Here is a 23,001-nt window from a genome sequence, read left to right as displayed (position 1 = left end):
CGTCCCTCAAGCGTCTGTTTTTCAACTGGTTTTCACATCGAACCGTCCCCATATATATATAAAGTACAAATGACACTTCACTAATAAACAAAAATTCTTGAGAAAATTTTCTTGATTTTAACGTACCATGTATTGCCCAATCTAACAATATTTTAGTACACAAGATTTTCAATTGGGCTTTCATAGTTTTAGGTTCAAATAATACTACTTCCGGATCAATCTCGAGGGTTGGCTCAATGGCAATTTCGAACCAATAAGCGGTGAAAGTTCGTAAGTTGTGAGTTTGATATCCAATATAAGTATTAATTCCTCAGGGCCACCGCGAGGGTGAACCCTCACTTGTGATGTGCAGGCGTTGCACGTGCACAAGAGAAGGGACTTACACGCCTTGACCCAACCTCTGATTCTTCTGATCCCATTAGTCAGACGCAAGTTTGGATGTTCCCATCATAAATAAAAAATACTACTTCCGGATTAAGTTCAAGTTGGACCATTTTAGAACCCACGTTAATGTCGGGTTGGTTTCGGTTAGAGTTAGTTGGGGCTAACCCAATCAATGGCCGAGCAGGTCCCACCCCACCAACTAAGTTGTCATTAAGTTTTAAGTACCAAAAACGACTTTCTTTTCTTTCCCTCAAGTGTTGGGTCCGACTTCCTTTATCTAAACAAGAGCTATGATCCTCCACTAAACCCGGCTTGATGAGGTTGAGGGTTTATTAAAAAGTTTGATAAATGCACCATCAAGCTACAGTCTAAAAGTTAGGGGCTATTTAAAAAGAAACCCCTCTCACAGGGTGTATTAAATAATTTCTCCTTACTTTAGTATGTGCAAAACACATATATTTCAAAAGGGCTAATTTGTAATTTAAAATATTAATTAAAGAATTTTAAATATTACATAGTAAAAATAGATATTTTTATAATTTTGAAAACTAAGCAGATTTCAATTTTATTGATTTATTATCAAAATGATCTTATTATATTATATTTAATTTTAATATAGGGATATTTATGGCCACTCAAATTTTGGTGTTGAACAACTTCTACTTTGTCTTCTCTCATTATAATAATTAGAAGGTGATATGTGCAAATGCAAATACATTAAAAGAGTTTATTTATAATTTAAAATATTAATTAAAGGATTTCCTTCTAAAGATTATACAATAAAAAATGATATTTTTATAATTTTAAAAATATTAATTATAATTTTATTAATTTTTTTTATCAAAATAATTTTGATTATATTAAATGTAAATATAAAATTGGAGGTATTTATAACTACTCAAGTTTGTATTGAACCACTTCTACTCCATCTTCTCTCATTATAATAGTAAAGATAAAGATAAGCAACGGGATTGTCGCGCAAGAGGTGTATTTTACTTCATAAAGGAAGTCAACAAAGTTGACTAAAAATCCCCTTTTAGTCTAGGGGAAGGCCTTAAATTGCATTTTAGATGTCGAAGGCATGTTTTTTCAAAGTTTCTATTGCCACACCAACTTTTACTTAGAATACCCCAATTCATATTACACCGACAAAGCATCAATGTGTATCTTGAGAAGCTCTAACTAAAATTTGGTTTGGCAATAGAAAAATAAATGATTTTTATCAAGTAGTTGAAAGTGAGGACATTTGTGTCATTTTATATAAGACTGTGGCCAAGGGTATACCATCATTTTGAAAATACGGGTGTATCTCAAATATTTATCAAAAACAGGGGGGCTACCACTAAATCCCCAAAAATATATAAATATAACGGTTAAAAGGTGTGACTCATCTCTCTTGCAATTCCCGCGAAAAAAAACAAGAAAAATATTCCAAAATAATTAACAGGTCCTCCTAATTTTTTTCCCAACTATAAATAGACACACCAACCACCAGAGATCTCATTGACCACTCTGTACTTCTGTGCCTCTCTATCTACAACGAAAGGTCGATTTTTTTTTTTTCGTCTTGAAAAGGTCTCTTCTAGGGTTCCATAATTTTAGTCTCTGTTCTTCAGATTTATTTTTTATTTGCAAAATAATTTGTAAGATTATGTGTGTTTTTCTTCAATTTTCCTCCATTGCATTATGTAGATCTGTGTTTTTTTTCATCTCTTATGCAAAAAATTTATCTGGATCTATGGATTTGTTTTGATTTTGAGTTTCAAATCTTCTCTCTTTGATTTTTTGCGTTCTTGTAAGCTTTTACTGAGCTGAAGTTATGTGAAAATTAGGTGAGAATGGCAAGGAAGAAGATCAGAGAGTACGATTCAAAGAGATTGTTGAAGGAACATTTTAAGAGGATTGCTGGTACAGAATTAGGCATCAAATCAGCTCAGGTAAGAACAGTTTCTAGATCTGAGATTTAATGATTATTACTATTATTTTTTTAATTTTGGTTTATATTCTTAACGAAATGAAGGGTATTATTATAACTGGTTTTGATTGTAGATGGTCTTGTTTCTGTGTTAAAAATCTGAAGAAAAGTTACTTTTAACTGATTTACTATGTCATAGTTTTAGATTTGACTCAGTTGAATTCAATTCCTCTCCATCTATTTTATCGGAATCTGGGATACAGTTATCCTTGATCTAGGAACCTAATTTTTTAATCACACAAACTGATCCTGGATCTTCTTTTGAATTTTTCACCACCTATATCCTTGTTAAGGACCAACTACATGAAGCACTAGATCATCCCTTGCAGAACACCAGATCGTGAGGCACTAATTTGTTAGGGAGGTTTGTAGAAAGGTAGGGTTTTTATTTATAAAAAAAAAATTAAATACTAGCGAAGGGAACAAAATAATTGAGGTTCGGCGATGGAGCCAATAATGTTGTGCCAAGATCTTGCTCTCAATAGAGTTTAGTCCCTGATACCATGTAGAAGAAGTGATTTATTGATAATCTTGGATGATGATTACTTTAGTCCATTGGGTTTATATAGATTAAAAAGATCCACTAATATGGAAAGACGATCAATCAATTCCAATCTAATAAAATACCTAATTGATGCAAATTTAGATCTTCAATATATGTAATGAGATACACCATAACATTGATATGGTACATCTCATGCACATTATCATATTGCATATAATAACTTATCTCTATTAATCATTATCAATTATGTCTAATATACCCTGTATACATCCCATAACTCCGAATAAGAATTTCTCATTCAGTTCACTTTGAAGGGCCAATATTGTACCTGCACATGAAGGCCCATACAAGATGATCCTCGTGTATCTCCAACTACTTGTCGATCTTGGAAGCTGGCTCATGGATCTTCAGCAAAAGCTTGTAGTTGGAAGTTAAATGCAACTCCCATATTACGCACCATATTGGGTTGAAATTTAGTTTTAGGCTCATTTTCGTTGGCTTGCACATGAGAATACCCTGATCTTAGATCTACTAACAAGAAGATTTCTTCAACTGTTGAACTTCATTTATGATATTGGGTATGTTGGCAGAACATTATCACTCCCACTTATGCCTAATCAAAGGAGGTTTTTGTCCTTTTAGTATAGTAAGCAAGGGCTCTCAACAAATGCTGCACATGCACTAAATTTTTTATGGAATCTTACTTATTTCTCATTGAGAAAAAGACTTACAGTACCCATACAAAAATAAAATAAAATAAAGAACATAATGTAAGAGTGATGAGATTATAGTTGATACTAAAAGATACTATAGAGTGAAGAAGAGGGAAGGTAGATGGAGCCTCGCTGATTCACTGTCATACTTGTTTCATTGATTGTTAATTTTGTCTTTAGACTGAATTTGATGGAGGAACATGATTCCTTTAGTCGACCCAAATTTTGGGGACAAGGATTTGATGATGATTGATCTATTTCTAATTGTCTATATTCCTAGTAAAATTTAGTTTTTAATTGTCTGATCTAGATAATTAGCTATCCAAGTCAATTTGTAGTTCATGCGTGTCTGAACAAACTTGGTAACCATGACCATGGGAAAAGGGCTTTGTGCTTCTACCAAAAGTTTCTATCCAGGAATGATAAACTTACATAACATAGGCATATTCAGGGTGGGTCCTGAGAATCTTGCTGGATTTCTTTGTTGGCAATATTGAAGTTTGGTTTTTGGTTTGAAAATATCATAGAACAAGTGAAAATTTTTCAATGAGAGCTATTGCTTTATTGAACTTCAAAGACGTGTTTTTTTTTTTTTTTTTGGCATGATGTCTTAGGTTACAGAGTCAACTGATTTCAATGAGCTAGCAAACAAAGAGCCATGGCTTTCATCAGGGAAACTGGTTGTGAAGCCTGATATGTTGTTTGGAAAGCGTGGGAAAAGTGGTTTAGTTGCCTTAAACCTAGATTTGTCTCAAGTTGCCATGTTCGTGAAAGAGCGACTTGGAAAGGAGGTAGTTAAACTACTATGTGGTATTACTTAGTTTGATTTTATAATTACTGGACTCATTTATAGTTTTAAATTATACTATTCCATGTCACTCTTGTAACTTATGCCTTTTATTCTGGTTTATAGGTAGAGATGGAAGGTTGTAAGGGACCTATCACCACTTTCATTGTTGAACCCTTCATTCCACACACTGAAGAATTTTATCTCAATATTGTTTCCGAGCGACTTGGATGTAGCATGAGCTTCTCTGAATGCGGGGGAATTGAAATCGAAGAAAACTGGGATAAGGTATGCCTAACGTGAATTATTTGCACCCGTGGGACATGGAGTTTCAATTATTTGCACACATCTGACAATGTTTACCGAAGCAGTCGTGATTTGACGTGTTGTGTGTCCTGCAAACCAAATCACCCAAAATTAAACAAGCATCGTATCTTGACTTTTTATATTTCTTCAACTACTAAACATTTGTCCCCTTTACTTACAAAAATATACAAAATATTTGTCTACTCTATTCAGGTCAAGACCATATTCATCCCCACAGGAACATCTTTTACATCAGAAACATGTGCTCCACTCGTTGCAACACTTCCACTAGAGGTAATTCCTATGTAATTTATAATACAATGACAGTTGACTGCCCATAATGGTTATGTGTAGCGAAGTAAAGTCATTTATTACAATAATATGAAATCTTATCAATTCTTATATTGTTTCAGATCAAAAGCAAAGTTGAGGAATTCATTAAAGTGGTTTTCACTATATTTTTAGGTATGTTGGATTTCTCCAACAAATCTTTGTTCTCTATTTCAATAGAGTGCCAAAATTTTACTTCAGGAAAGTCTTATAGTCAGCAACTAACTTCCGGATTCTTCCTGTATGTCCAGATCTCGACTTCACATTCCTAGAGATGAATCCTTTTACTTTGGTTGATGGAAAGCCTTATCCTTTGGATATGAGAGGAGAGTTGGATGATACTGCTGCTTTCAAGAATTTTAAGAAGTACAATTCCATTATCCTTATTGCAGATTGTCTCTTGATTCAAACTGCAACACTACCATATATATATATACATAATGGGACTAATTATGATTGATTAATTTAATTTACTTACTTGGCACCTTATTTATGTAGGTGGGGCAATATTGAATTTCCTATGCCATTTGGCAGAGTTATGAGTGCTACAGAAAGCTTTATCATGGTCTGGATGAAAAGGTAAATATAATTAAAATCACTCATTTTCTAATTTCTTGCATTATATGCATTTTTGTTTCTTTCTTACTATACTGTAATGTTCTAAATTATTACAAGATCAAAATAAGTTGGTGGCAGATTTTTATATAGACTTTATATGATGATGTCAGTGTCATTCCTTATATTTATTGAGTAGGCAAGTGCATAGCGGCAGTATGCCAGTGTAAACAGAGGGATTCTTCTATTTTCACCTTGAAACACTTATCCTCGTTCCGATTCTTTCTACCTCTAAGGTTTTTTTTGTGTGTGTGTGTGTGTGCATGAAAACTGAGATCATTAAGTAAAACTATTCATCTATGGTGACATTATACAGATTTATTTCTATTTAATCCACTGAGGATCTTATACGGCTTTTAATTCTTGTACTGTTGCATCCTTGAAGTGGTATCTATACTTATAAATCCTAAGATCAACATTTCAACACGCAAGTGTTTCATCCATGGTGACCTTGTGTGGAATTATTTATTTAAAGAACATGTTGATCCAGAGAGGATTTTTCAAGGCTCTCTAATTAATTCTCTGCTTGCAGACTAGTGCATCTTTAAAATTCACAGTTTTGAACCCAGAGGGTCGGATTTGGACGATGGTAGCAGGAGGAGGTGCAAGTGTCATCTACGCCGATACGGTATGAATTCCACTCTTCAGTTAAAGACATGGAAGTATTTCTTTGGGAATTGGATCCTTTTTATTTCTTTCTTTTCTTTTTAAATTGTTTGTATACTTGATAGAAGAAAACATGCCTGATCAGGTTGGAGATCTGGGCTACGCCTCTGAGCTTGGGAACTATGCAGAATATAGTGGAGCACCAAATGAAGAGGAGGTGTTGCAGTATGCCAGAGTTGTAATAGATGTAAGAACCTCCTTTCTTTACAGCCTTAAGTTTACTTTATTCCCGATAATATTCTGCTAATTTGGTTATTTTAAGTTTCTTATACTTGAATATATTTCATATTTGTTTCGATTAAAGTACTTGAAAAAAGAAGAAGATAAACCTTCGACATACCCAATGTTAAGAAACAAACATATGCCCATCAATGTAGTTTTTCTTTGGAAGCTTTCAGACTGGATTGTTTTTCCTTTAGTATTAACTCATCTCATGAATTACAGTGTGCAACTGCAAATCCTGATGGGCATAAGAGAGCTCTAGTAATCGGAGGAGGAATAGCTAACTTTACAGATGTCGCCGCTACATTTAGTGGCATAATTCAAGCTTTAAGGGAGAAGGTGAGCTTTAAATCTGTTATGGGCTACATTGCTGCATCGATGGTTTGATTTAGTGATAAATACTGATGATTTTTGTTGGATTAAAAGGAATCAAAGCTTAAAGCTGCAAGAATGCACATATATGTGAGGAGAGGAGGACCGAATTATCAGATGGGTCTTGCAAAAATGCGGAATCTTGGGGAAGAAATTGGCATTCCTCTTGAGGTGAGAAAGCAATACCTAAAATCTGTAAATCTTCTTGTCCCTGCAAATTTCTTAGAATATTTATTACAAGAACTTGAAATAAAACTAAAAGTTCCCTCCTTACTTTATAGGTTTACGGACCTGAGGCAACGATGACAGGCATATGCAAACAGGCAATTGAGTGCATCACTGCAGCGGCATAAAATTGTCGCTACCAGATAAATAAGTTTGTGTTTTTTTTTTTCCCCTTTTTGTCCCGAACTTCTTCTATTAAATTTAGCTTGTCGAAACATTGGTTGTAGTAATAGGCTTGAAAAGTTATGCTCATGGTGTCTTTTTGGTGATGGAATTTAGAAGGCAGTGGTGTTTGATTGCCAATATGGTAATTCATTTGGGCCCAAGGACGTTTTTTTTTTTTTTTTTTTTTGAGACTGGAGAGAAATTTCTCACCTTCACTTAGGCCTGTCAATGGATAGCCGAAATCTGAATCCAAATTCGAATTCGAAAAATCGGATATTATCCAAAATTTTCGGATATCAGATTCAAATTCGGATGTATTTTTAATATTCGAATAGATTTCGGATACGAATTCGGATATCACTACATTCGATTCGAATGCTTTTCTTTTTCTTTTATATATATATATATATATATATATATATATATATATATATATATATATATATATATAAAAGACAAGACATATCTGTTTTTTTTATTTATATTTATATATAAAAAGATAATTTCTCTCTCTTTATAATAAAGATTAGACAACTCTCTTTCTTTTAAATAAAGACAAGACAATTCATTTGCACTCTCTCTTTAATAAAGACAAACAAGACACTTCATTTGCACTCAGACCTCTCTCTCTCTCTCTCTCTCTCTCTCTAAGACGAGACTTATCTCTCTTCTTACTCTATCTCTTCTTTATTACTTTCTCTTTCAACGTTAGAAGTTCTAACTTAGAACTTAGAAGACGAGACATATCTCTCTTCTTACTCTCTCTCTTCTTTATTACTCTCTCTCTTTCAAAGTTAGAAGTTCTAACTTAGAATTTAGAGAAGTTCTGTCGAAGTCGAAAACCCTCGCCCCATCGTTCTTCTTCAACGATCTCAAGCAGCGGCTCAACTCTTCCTCTTCATCGCAGCATCGCCTCACAACTTCAACCCCTAGCTGTCACGATCTCAACCCCTTTACACAAAGGATTAGTCTGTTATAAATAATATTTGGTGTGCAAACAAAGGGAGGTGGAAGTAAAAAGGAGATCGAAAGAGAGGGTTTAAGCCCAGGTTTTTAGTAACGCTTTTATTTAAATTTATATCAAGGTTTAATCAGAAAGGTAAGTAAGCCCATTGTTTTTCTAATTTTAGATTTTTAATAAAATTATTTTTATATATATTTTTTGGTTTAATTGAAGCTGGGTTCTTTTAACAGCATAGTAATCTTGACGGAAATTGGGGTTTTGAAAGGTTTGAATGGTGATTTTGATTTATTGTTTGAGTGCATCTAAACTTTGCTCTGCAAGTGTTTGTGAAAATACTTCAAAGAGAAAAATAAATGAAAAGATCATAAATTTTCTTTCTAATGAAGTTTGAATCGGTGTTTTTAAATGTGGTAGAAATGCTAAGCCTAAAAGTGATTGTTAAGTGGTTTAAGTTGCTGGTAAAAGTAGTCTCACTTCATATATATTCATGACCAAATGCATAATCCTTAAGAGATTAAAAATCTCCCAAAATTTATGACGGATTTTTGAAAACCTTATATGTGGTTCTTCCAGTACTCTCTCTTGAGTTTACTTTCTGTTGATAATTTTCGGATAGTAAATAATTTTCGAATAAGTTTCGGATAATTTTTGAATAGTAAAAAGTTTCGGATAGTTTTCAAGTTTCAAGTTTCAAGTTTCGAATAATTTTCGAATCGGATAATATCGGATATCCGATAAGTTATTCAGATACAAATTCGAATATTAGTTAGTGATATCCGATCGGATTCGGATATCATTAAAAAAATTCGAATTCAGATTCAGATATACCACTATCCGATCGGATACCTATCTGTTGACAGCCCTACCCTCACTATGCTTTTGTCACCAAACTTGCGATAAGTCCACAAAGCAGCGAAGGGCTCTTAAGACAACTTGGATTGACAACTCCAGAGTAAGTGAACTCTACCTTTCGAACTTGTTCTTCAATCCCTTTCCGCTTTAAGACCTCAAAGTTCCCTATCTATATTTGTTACAAAACGTTGAGGATCTCTATCCTTATTTTCTCTCGAAAGGTGAAAGATGAAGTTACATTCAGATATGGTTTTAAATCTCATCTGAGACTCAGACAACTTGTCCAATATGTCTCGGTATCGTCCACCAACGAGATAGATAGACAAGTTCATTTTTCTCATTGTTGAACAAGACAACTCAAACGTATCGGAAATCTCATCCGAGACAACTCAGTCTTGTTCATGGACGAGACGAGACATCAAAATGAGTTTTAAAACCATGATTCAGAGGATCACCTGAATTTCAACTGGACTTCATTTTGAAGTCCTGGGGCTTGCCAATGCCACACATATCAAATCCCTTAATTAGCACATTTTATAAGTTTTAAGTCATGTTTGGGGTGCTTTCATACTTCTTGAAGATATTCTAAACCTCCCAATTTTTTGTCTGACGAATTAATGCAACAAATCCTCAGCCTTGCACAAACAACAGAGCAAACATACACTCTGTTCGCAAGCCCAACTTCCCCAACCAATATCCTTGCAATTTAGTTCACTAACCAAACATGGTTGCAATTTGATCCCTACTCAGCCCACTCATATATGCCTCACAATGCACGACAAGAAAAATAAAAGCTGATATTTATTTTGGTTCCAGACACTACATATCCCTGCAACCAAACATTATTAGTGACGCTGCCACATTAACCACCATAAACCTAATACATGTCCATACAGTTTGCGATCATATTAGCACATAAGATATCCCCAGCACTAACAATCCAAACAACAAATAAGCTAAGTATCACAAACATGCAATTATTATTAACTTAATTTTAATTGCATACTTTTGATTCTAAGAAGTACTAGTAGTAAGTGCTCCAGCTTGAGTCAGCAATGGCACAAGCTTCCCTTCCTTGTGTGTTGCTGTGACCGCTGCAATAAATAATTAAAGAGTGATAAAAGAATTGGACAGAAATGCTACCAAAGTTGAAAAATAAATGAAGCGAGTCGGGTATAAAATCATACTGTCACAACCACCGATGTGATTTCCACCAATAAACACATTGGGGACAGTTTTTTGCCCAGTCCACTCAGCCAATGCAGACTGTATTTCCTTTCCATCACCTTAAAAAAAAAAAAAAGGGTCGTGTGTTGCATATGAGTAGAACTTTTATACAATAAATTTCCAAGATCTCACAAACAAATTACCCAGTGTGAAGCAAACATGAAAGAGAATTTGACTAATCTAACAAGTTTATTTTAGGCCAAAATATAAGTTCCAATCACAAGACCCCCCCCCCCCCCCCCCCAATGCCATGCTCTACTATGGCACCATACTCAAAATTAAATTGTGAGATCGCTTCTAATAAGCTTGACGGGGACCTTGCCAAAAATGATGTTGAGAAAAGATCAACTTTCAGCAAAAGCGACATCTGACAGTTTCAAAATCATTTTGGAAGATTGTGCAAATTAAGATGTAAACTAGTGTGATCCAAACAATAAAGCACCCAAAACACTAATTAAGGTGTCAACCATGGCCAATCACCTGGATAGAAATTTAAGAGCTATCACCTGTTTAGGTTGCAATTAAGAAATTGTACTTTGTAACTTATAAGATATTCTGATATTTCTTTCCTTCCTTGACCGTTCTTGGGTTTTACTTCTCCACTAGATGGTGTGTCGCACTTGGGCAAAAGGCATGCCTTAACTACACATCACCCTTAAGAACTTTGTCTGTTATATGACATAATGGCCTTCTATAAAAGTATATAGTTTTACATACGCAATTGTTATATTGATGAAAATAATGGGTGTTAATTTTGGGTAGAAAAAGGGACTCGGGGGGAAAAAGAGTAGAACAAAATATTATATTATAAAGAACACAACAATGTGTCCTAATTTTTTTGAAAAAAGAAGTTCTTGGGGAACCAAATAGGTCAAACTTGGTTGTGAATGTTGAGGCCTAGAAAGCAATATAAGAGAAAATGAGTCATGGTACACGACTCAACAACAAACTAAAAATAAGGAAACTTTGAAAATATAAAAATGCTAAAAAAGGAAGAAAATATATAAGCAAAACAAAACATAAGTCACATAATGACTTAAATAATAAATTGGCGAAAAAAGAGGATGAAAAATGTATTTACAGGCATACAGATGGTTGAATGAGAAAAAACTAGAAACTGGATAAAGCAAGATGCAATAAGAGTGGAGACTAGAGAGCCTTAGTAATGAAGAATGAGATGTTGAAAAAGTTGGAGGAGATAATTACACGAAGATCACAAAGGCGACTTCCAACTAAAAGGAAACGTGAATCTTAAATAGATCATAGGGCATTTAAATGTTAGTTGGACTAAGGTAAGATGAAATAAGTGTTAGCTAAAATAAGAGAGGAAAGACTTTAAGCAAGATCAATGGAGAAATACAATGGCTCCCACTTGTTACAACAAAGAAAATGATAATTGCAACAATCATCATAGATTAACTTGTGAATAGTGCTATGAAATGAGTGAAGAGGTAATCGAAAATTCTAAGACAATAAACAATGATATAAAAACAAATTTTCTTCAAGCATAGAAAGTCGACTATCAAGGCTTCCTTCTTACTTGGAGCATAAATGGCAATTAGGAAAAATATATAAGAATTTATTTGGTGTGCAATACAGAAAAGCCCAAAGTGAGTTAATTTAAGTGGGTATGAAATGTATGTTGGACAGGTTGATTAACTGATAATAGTTGGTAGTGAGATAAGAAATTTTATAGTTACAGTGGGTTTGTATAATAGATCAGCCTTAAAAACATACCTTTTTGCATTAATTAAAGATGGATCAACTGCTTTTATTCAACGAAAAGTCCTTGTATTTTAGTTCTAGATGATATAGTGTGCGTGAGTTAAAAATAGAGAAGAAGGAAATGCATAACTAGAACTATAACAAAGGGTTTAGCAAATAACACGAACACTTAATACATGTGGTATACCATTAGTAAGGACACTTTTGGGGATTAGAAACTTATTAAGATCAGTGTTACCTTGGCACTTCCAATTTTCAAGTTCTTTGCATTCATGCCAACAAGACACATGCTTCATGCCATAACACTTCACTTATAGGCACTTGTCATACATGTAGTAAAACCAATTTTCCCTAATTTTTTTTCTCTAGAATGAACTAACAAGCGTGTGGCTCATAAACTGTAGTAACTTAGGAAGCTATCCACCTCAAGCTTTTCTTCATTGGCCGAAAATTACTACATTAGCACCTAAGATATCGATTCTACCACAAGTTAATAATCGCAAGGCCATAGAGCCGAACTGCTATTTTCACAGGTTGTTGTCGTGCTAGACACCCTGCATCCGTGCTCCATGTCAAGGTAGCACAAACTAAAAGTAATGAAAGTTTATTTTGAAATGACCACTGATTTATAGAATAAGTGATGGTCGGCTAAAATGGAGTTGAATTTTATACGACCAACATATACCAATCAAACTAGAGAGAAAAAACAAAACAATAAAACCAGCTATGATGAATGGAATTGAATATAGGACAACAATGATCAAAATATTTAATGGACACAAAGAAAAAATATTTTATGAAATATTCAATGAAATCTAGGAATGAGCCTGATAGAAAATAAAAAATAAAGGAAAGTCAATTGAGATGGTTTAGTCAGGGGTTTGGTCATGTGAGGGCAATCAAGAGTAGAAAAAAAATAGTTGTGGGGGCAATAGTGGTAGATTTCTTTATCGGCTGTTAAAATCTGTCGCAATAGCTCACTAATCCATAGAATTTGAAAATTCTCATCGGGGCAAGTGCCCCCACTCTAAATCCGCCCCCGGGTTTAGTCATATACAACAAAGAAATAGCGGCAGTGCTTTCCATGAATATTAAAGGTCCTAAAAAAGTGAGAAAATAGACGAAAATGACAACAATCAAGATAACAAATTACAAAAATAGAATGTCTAGAGTGAAGATATAGCTCAATATAGGCTTAAATAACAAAATAGAATTCATGTTGGGATAATTTGTTGAAGAGGACGACGACAATAACGTAGTAATGTTGGCTACTACAAATGGGTTCTTCTATAAACCACACATAACTTGCCCATAAGCGCAAACACGTCGCCAATAGAGTTATAGAGACCATTTCATGGGCTAGCTTAGTAGATTTCTATGAACAAAAAGTCAACTTTATGGGATAACTAATTTTCCAAGACCATTTAATCAATTATTTCTTGACAATCCACAAAAAATGCAACTAAGATAGCAAAGATTGTGATCATAATAAGGGGTAAATTAATTAATCATAAATCATGAATAAATTTTACATAAAAAAATGTGAATAAATTTACAAGGTTGGATGGAAAGAATATATGAGAAATCTCACTTTCAGCATCTAATTCAATGGCTTTATAATTTACTCCCAACTGCGACAACAACTTCTTCACTTGAACACAGTACGGACAAAGCGTCTTGCTGGACGAAACAGAATCAAATTCATTAAAAAAACAGAAACCATGAGAGATCGAAGAACACAAAACAAAACAGAGGCAAATACATCAAAAGATCGTAGATAAAAAGGAAAATTTTCGAACAAATCGAACCTGAAGACGACGACCTGATTTGAGGAAACGATCTCCTTCGCCTTGGGTAGAGCCATCTGTCTCTCTTTTTCTTTTGCAATAGTGGAACCCATCTTCGCTTCGTATAAATAGAGGAAAATGAGGGTGAAATTTGCTTTAACAGGTCTGGATATTTTTCGAAATTACGGACTAGTCATGTTTTTTTCTTCTAATATACGAAAATGGTAATGTATCCGATTTGGTAATTATATTTATTTAATTATTAAAAAAAAAGATTATTTATTGTAATATCGGAATTTGTATTTGAATCGTGATAATCTGACTATCCCATGTGGCACACTCAATTGACTCTCTTGACGTGATAAGTTCAAGAACCCTAGATCTATATGCCTCAAGATACAAAACTGCACTTTCCCATAAAAGTGTGTATCTCGAGGGAATCATGTATCTCAAGACATTTAGATCTACGATTCCTAAAATTGTCACGTGAAGAGAGTCAATCGAGTGCACCACCTAGGGTAGTCAGGTTATCATGACTTTTTGTATTTATGTCATTTATTTGAATGTAGATTTCACAAAATAAATAAAAAATAAGAATGTTGATTTTGTAACTCAACCTAACAGGGCAACTCAATTGTAGATTTTTCCCCCTAGAGATACACAATCGCACATGTTTTATGGAGATGTGCAGTTGTGTATCCCAATGAAAAAAAATCTACAATTCTTGCAAGGTACACGTCAGTTGAGTTTTTAAGTTATCCTGTCAAGTTAAGCTACAAAATCATTACACAAAGAAAAGACGTCGTGCATCAAAATTGTTTTGTAAAAAAATATAAGGGTGATGATAATTTTATTTTTGGAATCACCCTCTTAGATTTAGAGCTTCTGGCATTTGAACTCAAGACCTCTACTCTTTGTGACGTGGTCTTCATCAATGGTGATAATTACCACACAATCATTGTTTACGTATTAGTAAGAATTAGACTTTCCATACCTTTCTTATACAAAATAACCAAGTTGATTCCATTCTACCAATATCATAGTCCAATAATAATTATTAGAATCGTGATAATCTGACTACCCCACGTGACACACTCAATTGACTCTTTTGACGTGACAAGTTTAAGAGCCGTAGATCTATACACCTCGGGATATCCAACTACACTTCTCCAATTTTTTAAAAAAGTGTATCTCAAGAAAATTATGTATCCTGAGACGTACAGATCTATCATTCCTGAATTTGTCACGTCAGGAGAGTTGATAGAGTGTGTCACGTGGGATAGTCAGATTATCACGACTCTAATTATTATTATTATTATTATTATTATTATGAATTCATATATAATAATTTTTAAAAATATTAAAACACGTGTCTAATTCTGAATCAAATACAAATTCTAAGGTTGAAAATCAATCTACTATTTGCAATATTTGCCTTGAGTGGTCCCTCTTTACATTTGCAGCACAAGTGCCGGCCAAGGGTTTGTCGGCCACCCACAACCGAATAGACAGTATAGGTAAGGTCAAAATTGAGATATTTTAATATTAAAAAAAAAAAAAAAAAAAATTATCCATTCTTTAAAATTTATATCATGATTTGCAAACAAGGCATCTTGGTAGCTGGCCCATCATTACTGGATTGCCTAGCCAGATTCTTTCATTTTGAATGAATCAATTATTATTTATTAATATTTAAAAATTATTATTTTTTATTATAGGTTGATAGTGGAAGGTTCAGTCTCCCAATCTTATTTTAAGATGCCACGTGGCTAAGAAAAACAAAAATAGAATCTAAACAAAATAAAATTTTTCTAAAGTAAATATAAAATAAAAATCTTATTATAATTAAAAAATAAAAATCCTACTAGAACTAAAAAATAAAATAACTCTTATTAGAATTAAAAATTATTTAAGACTCTCTAATTAAAATTATAAATGTCTTACATTAGGTAGATATCCTCTATTTTTTTTTTATATTACGATTTTAATAGTTGTCTATTAAGTCACATTTTTTTCCAAAAAATATCAAGTTTTTAAAAAAATCTCTGATTTTTCAAAAATCATCAATGATTTCTTGAAAAAGAAAAATTCATAAATTATTTTTATTTTAAGTATTATTTTATCATTTAATATATGAAATATATTTTTTTTACCATTTTTATACGTAAAATATTAATTTTATTTTTAAATTTATTTGATATATTCCTAGAATTTTATAGACTTTTGCCAAGTTTTTCAAGACTTTCTCTTTCCGATAAACATAAAAAATAATTTTATTGTAAAATACAACATATAATAAAATCAATTGTGATGTTTATTCATAACTTAATGATTTGGTAATATCATTGTCTTTCTAAACCACCAATGTTTTTTTTTTTTTTTTGTGTGTTTTCTATTCTCATAGTATGTGTTGATAAAAGCTCAAGATCATTATGAAAATTCATAGATTGCAATGTTTATTTCGAGGCATCAACCATGAATGAACCAAGAAATACATTCGTATAACTTTTTTGATCCTAGAAGTTTTGATAGGATTTTTTTTTTTAAGTAAGCAACAACCGTGATAATTAGTTAGTGAAGGCGAGTTTTGAACGAATGGGTTTTCTTTGGATAATCGAGTATCCTTATAAACAATGGACCGGGTCCATATCTGAGCTTTGCCCAATTCATAAACAATGGTCTTGTCCAAGGATTAGTCCCAGGGCATGTGCAATACCTGCACATCACACACACTAGGTAAGTGAGGGTGTGCCCTCACGGGTGGCCCTTGAGGAATTAATGCTCATACTAGGCATCAAACTCACAACCTAGGAGCATTAATCACTTATCAGTCCGAAATTGCCATTGAGTTAACCCCTCGGATTTTTGAACCAAAGTTATAGGCTCATAACTCACAAAATTTAACCAACTTAGCAAGCTAACATGATGAATTGCCAATAGTCATGGAGTCATAAAATGTAGGGACAATATGTACCGAATAGTCCCCTAGTAAAGAATACGGTCAATTTAAGTCTACTTAATAAAATATTAATCTATTAAAGATCTTTTGAAGATTTTTTTTAAAGAAAATACTTGAAATACCCTTTTAATAACTTTACAAAGTGTTTGATCTAAAAATATAGGGCGTAAAATAAAAACTTGACCAATTTTATAGTTATTAATATTTTGTGAAAAATAATAAATAAATACTTTATTTATTAAAAACTATTCATAAATTTAATATATTTTATTTGCCTCATTTGTATCAACTTGCTAATTTTGAGTTGAATCAATTCGATGAATACTCAAGTTGAGTTTTAAAATTATGTTTTAATTATTCAAAATTTAAAATTATTTATATATTTTAATAAATCTAATATAAAGAGATCAATTTATTTAGTTATTAATAAATCTATATGATTTAAAGATTACTAATTTTGGTAAGAGAAACAAATTTTTTATTTTTTTAATTGATTTATACGAGATGACCGTAATTAAGGGGCATGCCATTGATTATAAAACATTGGAGTAGCTCAAATATTCTCAAATTAATATGTTTTTTTTTAAACTTCAAAATTTATTGGAAGGGTAATTATTGTATTTTTGCTTTAAAAATTCTATTTAGACTAACATTTGATATATTGAGTATTAAAGAGTCATAATTTTTTTTAAAGGGATTTTTTTAGTACAAATTTTTAAAAAATAGGTCTTTGCCGTCATTGTCCCTAAAATGTATCGGTCCAAAAAGCCTATCTTGATTAAGTTTCATACTGTGAGCCATTTAATACTCTAGGATCGAGCTCCTTATTCTTAACCTCTTAAGTCATTTGGGATCACGTTTCTAATAGCTTAATGGAGGCCCATTTCCCTTTAAAGAATCCATCAATTACAGATAAACTTAAGGTTCCTCTCTCTCTCTCCTTCCTTTTCTACTTCCCAGTATTGCTATCTTTTTTCTACTCTTTAAATTTCATCTTTTTATTTGCAAATGATCGTTCTATCCCAATCATGGTTTTAAATCTCATCAAGACCGAGATGACTCGTCCGATACGTCTCAATATTATCTTCCAATGAGACGGGTAGACAAGTCAAACGTATTGGATGAAATTTAAAACCATGGTTCATTTGTCTCATTGTTGAATAAGACGACTCAAATGTATCTGAAAACTAGTTCAAGATGACTCGGTCTCGTTCACAGACGAGACGAGACGTCAAAACGTGTTTTAAAACCATGACCATGATCCCAATGGTGTCAATGAAAAATTCTTAACCTTACTAAGGCTTATGGACACGTCACATGTAGGGAAAATCGGCTTTAGCCAATTACCCAATGTGGTGGTTGTTGGCTATAGTCAATTTTTCCTTCACATAGCGTGCCAAGAAACCTTAGGCTACCGTAACCAGACGAGTTTTTCTTTGTAAATAAGTTATAAGATTCACTTTCTTAAATGAATCTCAGGTACCTATAATCCAAAAATCACTACCAACATCCCTTCAAAATTTGATTCAAAAGTAAGAACCAACAAATTCAAATAATCACTTTTTTTTTTCAACCTCAAACTTAAATCATGTCAAAATCAGGTCAAACCACAATTCAAATAATCACATAAAACCAAGAAAAATCAGAAATATTTTATAACTTAGAACACATAGTTCCTTTGTCCAACACATTGATACACACAAGGAAAGAGAGTATTATTCGTAGAACCACCACACCAATATTATACTTCAGAAGTTCTACTAAGCAAACACCCTTACACTTGGGTTTTTACTTCATAAAACAACTGCATTAGTACCTGAAGTAAAAAAAAAAACAAACTGTAAAGACCCGTTGTACCGAGTCCTCCATTGCCGTTTTGTGACTTGCCGGTTTGCCATATACCTTAAGCCAAAAGCCATTGCTAAATTTAGCATAAATGTCGAAGTGCAAGCGAAGAGATTAGCATAGAAAATGGCTTAAAAGCATAGACAAACATAAGAATTTGGAGGAGGATTTGAAGTCTCACTCACACCAAATTCCATGTTTTTGATCAAGACCCATGGATGGATTCTTGCCAGAATATTTCCATTGATTTTCAGAGGCAAGAATGTGATGGGTTGGTGAAATGTGAGATCCAATGGGATCCAACAAAGCAAGAGAGAGAAGTTAGAATCTGTTCATGGGCTTTAAATAGATAATGGGTGTGGGAAGTCGAGATCATATCTAACAAGAAGTCAAGAACTAGATTGCAATTTCTCCAAAATACCCCTCTTTATTTTTGTACTACTAAAAGTTACTTGATTGGAGGAAAAGTACAGATAATTTCACTAATTTTATTCAATACTATTCATTTGGTAAAACGATGGTATTATCCCTTGCAAATCAGTTTATTTATTTTAGGTTTTCTGAAAAAGAAAATTATATATAACAATGCCTAAATGAGCCAAGTTGTCTCTCCAAATGTTTTGACAAGTATCAGCCTATATTTGCTCGATATTTATGGAGACAAATCTTTTTGTAGGATGCGTTCAACTTTAGAAATGTTGTCAGTTCGCATACCTTGTCATCACATCTTATAAGATCCTTGTCATAGATTGTGATATCATGTTTCAGACGTGTGTTTGATTGTCAAACAACAAGATCCCTTCATGGACTCGAGATTCTTGCTCTAGGACTTTGGCTCAAGTTTGGGTTTAACTTTTTTTTTCTTTTTTTAATGAGTTCAGTAACTCATTGTTGATGAGATAATTCTTTCACTTAGGTTGTGTTTGGATTGTGAGAAACAGAAAGAAGAAAAAAGAAGGGAAGAGAAAATAAATGAGTTTCTTTTCATTTCTCTTGTTTGGATTGTTAAGTGGGAGAGAAGAGAAAAGAATTTGAGAGAAAAAAAAAATGTGAATTTTCTTTCTCTCTAAAAATGGAGAGAAGATGAGAGAAATGTAGAGAAATCCTTTAAAATATTTTATAATTTCAACTCTACCCCTAAATCTCTTTTTAAGGTATTTTAAAATTTTAAAGTTGTTTCAAGTTCTCTCTTATCAATCAAAATATGGTGAAGAGAAATTAAATTTCTCTTCTCTCAATTCAAACAGCTAAATGTCAAATGATGTATTTAAGATTGGTAAAGAACTTATAAGCATGAACTTAATTCATAAAAGTTTAATTTTCAATGCTAGTGATTTTTCAGAACTATTTTCATGTTTATGCTTCAATCTCGAAGGTTATGAGCCATGCATGCAAACCTATTATTGAAAAATATATTCATACCAAGGTTCGCTATCACATTCCACATTCATGAGAGAAGGTCAAAACAACACAGTTTGGCATACATTGATAAAGGGTAGTTTAGTAGTTTTGATCTTAGAGACAAACCAATTATTTTTCCACCAAAATTTGATCTTTCAAATATTTTGAAGCCAAATAAGGGTATATTAGTCAATCTTCAAAAAAGATGCCAGCAAAACCTTTTCTCTCATGAAATTGGTGTATCCACTAACTCAATACTTATCCACAACTTTTATTTTTCAACTCCTAATCCTCCACTAATCTTGTCTTCCAAGGACATATCGGCTCGGCTAACTGAGCCGTTAAAGTTTCCCTGACTTAAACCAATTGGATCGGGCCAACCCACTTTCAGCACTTGCAAAATTTCTTCCTCTAAACTCCTTAGTTTTAAACTCGATCGAGTCTACTAAAGATGACTTGGAGAGCACACAACGAATTTTGTAGAGAAGACTATTGTGTAAATGTCTTATATTCGGTTGCGCTACATAGAACTTTGGTCTAACCCCGGCCTGAATTTTTTAAGGAGTATGAACAGGACAATCATGTAATATTTTCTTACAAGATTTTTAATTTTTTGGGATTTCTATTTTGGGAAGTTTTATTGGTTTTGGTAACTCTCGGTTATATAAATAAAGAACTTTAGGACTGTGAAACTTAGGAGAAAATAGTAATTGTTTTGTTTCGTGGACATATACACACTGTCGAATCACATAAATTCTTGTGTTTTATGCAATTGTGTTGTCTTTACTATTTCGATTATTTTACAAAGACTATTCTACAAATAAGACAAACGCAAAAGAAAAAGATATGCAATTTTTCATACATAGAATTGAGATGTTATTTTGTCGAATTGGGTCAGTTGGTTCAAATCGGATTTAACAGGTACATATTTGATAAAAACTTCGGTTTACCAAAACCATGTTGTCTAGAGCCACTGGTGCGGCTACTTCGAGCCAAGCTTAAGTGGTGCAACCAAGCTAACAATAGTTTTCTTCAGGTTTTTGTGGGGTCTGGTGGAGGCTGGAGCTACCCACTTTCCCCATTAACCACAAAACAGAACAAAAACGTGTCAGCATCTATGCGGCTGTGAAGTGTAGCTCATGCTTTAAACTTTAGGCCATCTCTCTCTCTCTCTCAAGGGGGAGTGAGCTCCTCCTCAGAAATGCACCCAACTATAACAGTTAGACCATCCACTCATGCTTTTGCCTCCTTTTTCTTTAATGGAAAGAAACAAACAAAACAACCTTCACTTCCACGTTTGAGTAGGAAACATTGACTGGTACCTCGAGTTATGAATGAAGAAATATTTATGAATCTATGATTCCTGAGCCAACTCGGGGAGGGTTGCGATAATTATTTCATCCCTCCTGTCTTATTGAAAGATAGTCTGAAAATACTCACTCGGAGCTCGAGAAAATGCACCAGCCTTGTCTCGTGGAAAGATAGTCTCGAAATACACTTTCAAGACAACTCCAAAATATCGGGAACAATGCACCAAATACAAGTATCCTAGTACCTAACAAGATGTTTGCAGATGTTTGTCAAAGTAGATTGGAAGGCCCTAACAATGAAATTACGCGTCTAGGAAACTTGACGACTAACATAGTCACACTATAGGTATTGAGTTCAAGCCCCCTCATTGGCCACACCCATATGGACTTGACGACTAACATAGTCACATTATAGGTATTGAGTTCAAACCCCCTCATTGGCCACACCCATATGGATTTATCCCGACTTACCTGATATGGGAGGGGAGGGGAGGGGGGATGCCCTGTAGTACAGTCTCCTTGTAGTCCCCTGTAGTGATTTCTAAATGATGGAGATTGGAATATTGGAAAGAAAATCTAATACCTTGGCCTTTCATGGATTGTGTTGTAGATCAGACCTGAGAATTTTTTTTGAGAAAAATGATGATGTTTTAAGCCTGATGAGGCTTTGAAAATGGACGGTCCTGAACTCTGATTTTTTAAAGAACGGGATTTTAAGTACCTGTGGCATGGCTCTTCCTCAATTCTCAAATCCCACTTCTAGGAACTATAGGGAGACTGAACTACCAGTTTGTGACAAGATATGATGCTCTAAGAGGCCAATTGCTTTGTCCCCAATGGTCGGGCTTATGGGTTCAGACCCGTCATTAAGAAAAATATAAATAAATAAAAGAAAACATAATCAATCACATTATTAGATCAAGATGAATGAGATATATTCGAAACATGCAACTGGGAAATAATCAATCATGACATAATCAACGCTCTGATAGGGGCAAAGAGATGTGTTAAAAGGTGGAGGATCACTACATAAAGGGAAACCAACTCAATATAATGGTTTTATATTGGCCATCAAGAGCTCATGGTACTCTTATCAGATTTCCTACTAACTTGATCGTGAAAGCTCTCATAATCATAATTCATGATGATTAGGAGGAAGATAACAGATGTTAAGAAGACCATCCAAAGTTGTTATTATCACAATTTCACTTTAGGGAAGATGGTAGGAAAGGTGGACTTCAGAAGACTCTCAACAATGGCTACCCTACCACTCCACTCCACTCCAAATAAGACTGAGTCTACCAACTCTTCCTTGGATTTCTCTAAAATTGGGACCCTAGTGGGATTTAAAAATCTAGCAAATTATTAGCGTTTACTTTGGGAAATGTGGTGCACTTCTCATCGACCCATTTTTGGCGGAATATAATTGCAAAGTTGACAATTTAGTAAGAATATTTAGGTGCTGTTTGGTATAGATTTGATTATAAACTTTAAAGTTGGTGAGGACACAAATAAGAATAATGATAAGCTGACTCCCCCTCTACTCTCCTGAAGTGGCATGTGCACAGAACCATAGATTTCCTTGAGATACACTACTGCGCATCCCCATAAATATGTGCAGTTGTGTATCCCATAAAAAAAATCTATGATTCTATGCACATGCCAC

General features: G+C 33.5%; 2 protein-coding genes across 2 annotated transcripts; one reads left to right on the top strand and one right to left on the bottom strand.

The window, feature by feature from the left end:
• The first annotated feature begins 1,824 nt into the window (after nt 1-1,824).
• Nucleotides 1,825-7,374, top strand: LOC147394817 (ATP-citrate synthase alpha chain protein 1-like). The gene is given in 14 exon segments (XM_086454874.1): nt 1,825-1,959; nt 2,217-2,321; nt 4,192-4,368; nt 4,491-4,652; nt 4,884-4,964; nt 5,084-5,135; nt 5,252-5,366; nt 5,499-5,557; nt 5,560-5,579; nt 6,148-6,243; nt 6,367-6,468; nt 6,726-6,842; nt 6,930-7,046; nt 7,157-7,374. Coding segments are annotated over 13 exon segments (1,269 nt in total). The 5' UTR covers nt 1,825-1,959; nt 2,217-2,222; the 3' UTR covers nt 7,229-7,374.
• Nucleotides 7,375-9,858: 2,484 nt separating this feature from the next.
• On the bottom strand, nt 9,859-14,006 carry LOC147394816 (glutaredoxin-like). The gene is made up of 4 exons (XM_086454872.1): nt 13,842-14,006; nt 13,625-13,713; nt 10,269-10,367; nt 9,859-10,175 (listed from the first exon to the last, which is right to left on the bottom strand). Exons 1-4 carry the CDS (start codon nt 13,931-13,933, stop codon nt 10,096-10,098), a joined length of 360 nt encoding a protein of 119 aa, XP_086310998.1. The 5' UTR covers nt 13,934-14,006; the 3' UTR covers nt 9,859-10,095.
• Nucleotides 14,007-23,001: the final 8,995 nt, after the last annotated feature.

The sequence above is a fragment of the Akebia trifoliata genome, chromosome 9, assembly GCF_017979445.1.
Source record: "Akebia trifoliata isolate Shusen 1 chromosome 9, ASM1797944v1, whole genome shotgun sequence".
NCBI classification, from domain to species: Eukaryota; Viridiplantae; Streptophyta; class Magnoliopsida; order Ranunculales; family Lardizabalaceae; genus Akebia; species Akebia trifoliata.
This window is presented reverse-complemented; position numbering and strand designations above follow the sequence as displayed.

Bases quoted from the DNA above. Each gene is read 5' to 3' on its own strand.
- LOC147394816 (XM_086454872.1), bottom strand. From the start codon at position 13,933: ATGGGTTCCACTATTGCAAAAGAAAAAGAGAGACAGATGGCTCTACCC. The intron at 10,368-13,624 runs GTGAGATTTCTC...TTTTTTTTTAAG, and splicing joins CATTGAATTAGATGCTGAAA to GTGATGGAAAGGAAATACAG. The intron at 10,176-10,268 runs GTATGATTTTAT...TATTTATTGCAG, and splicing joins TCACATCGGTGGTTGTGACA to CGGTCACAGCAACACACAAG.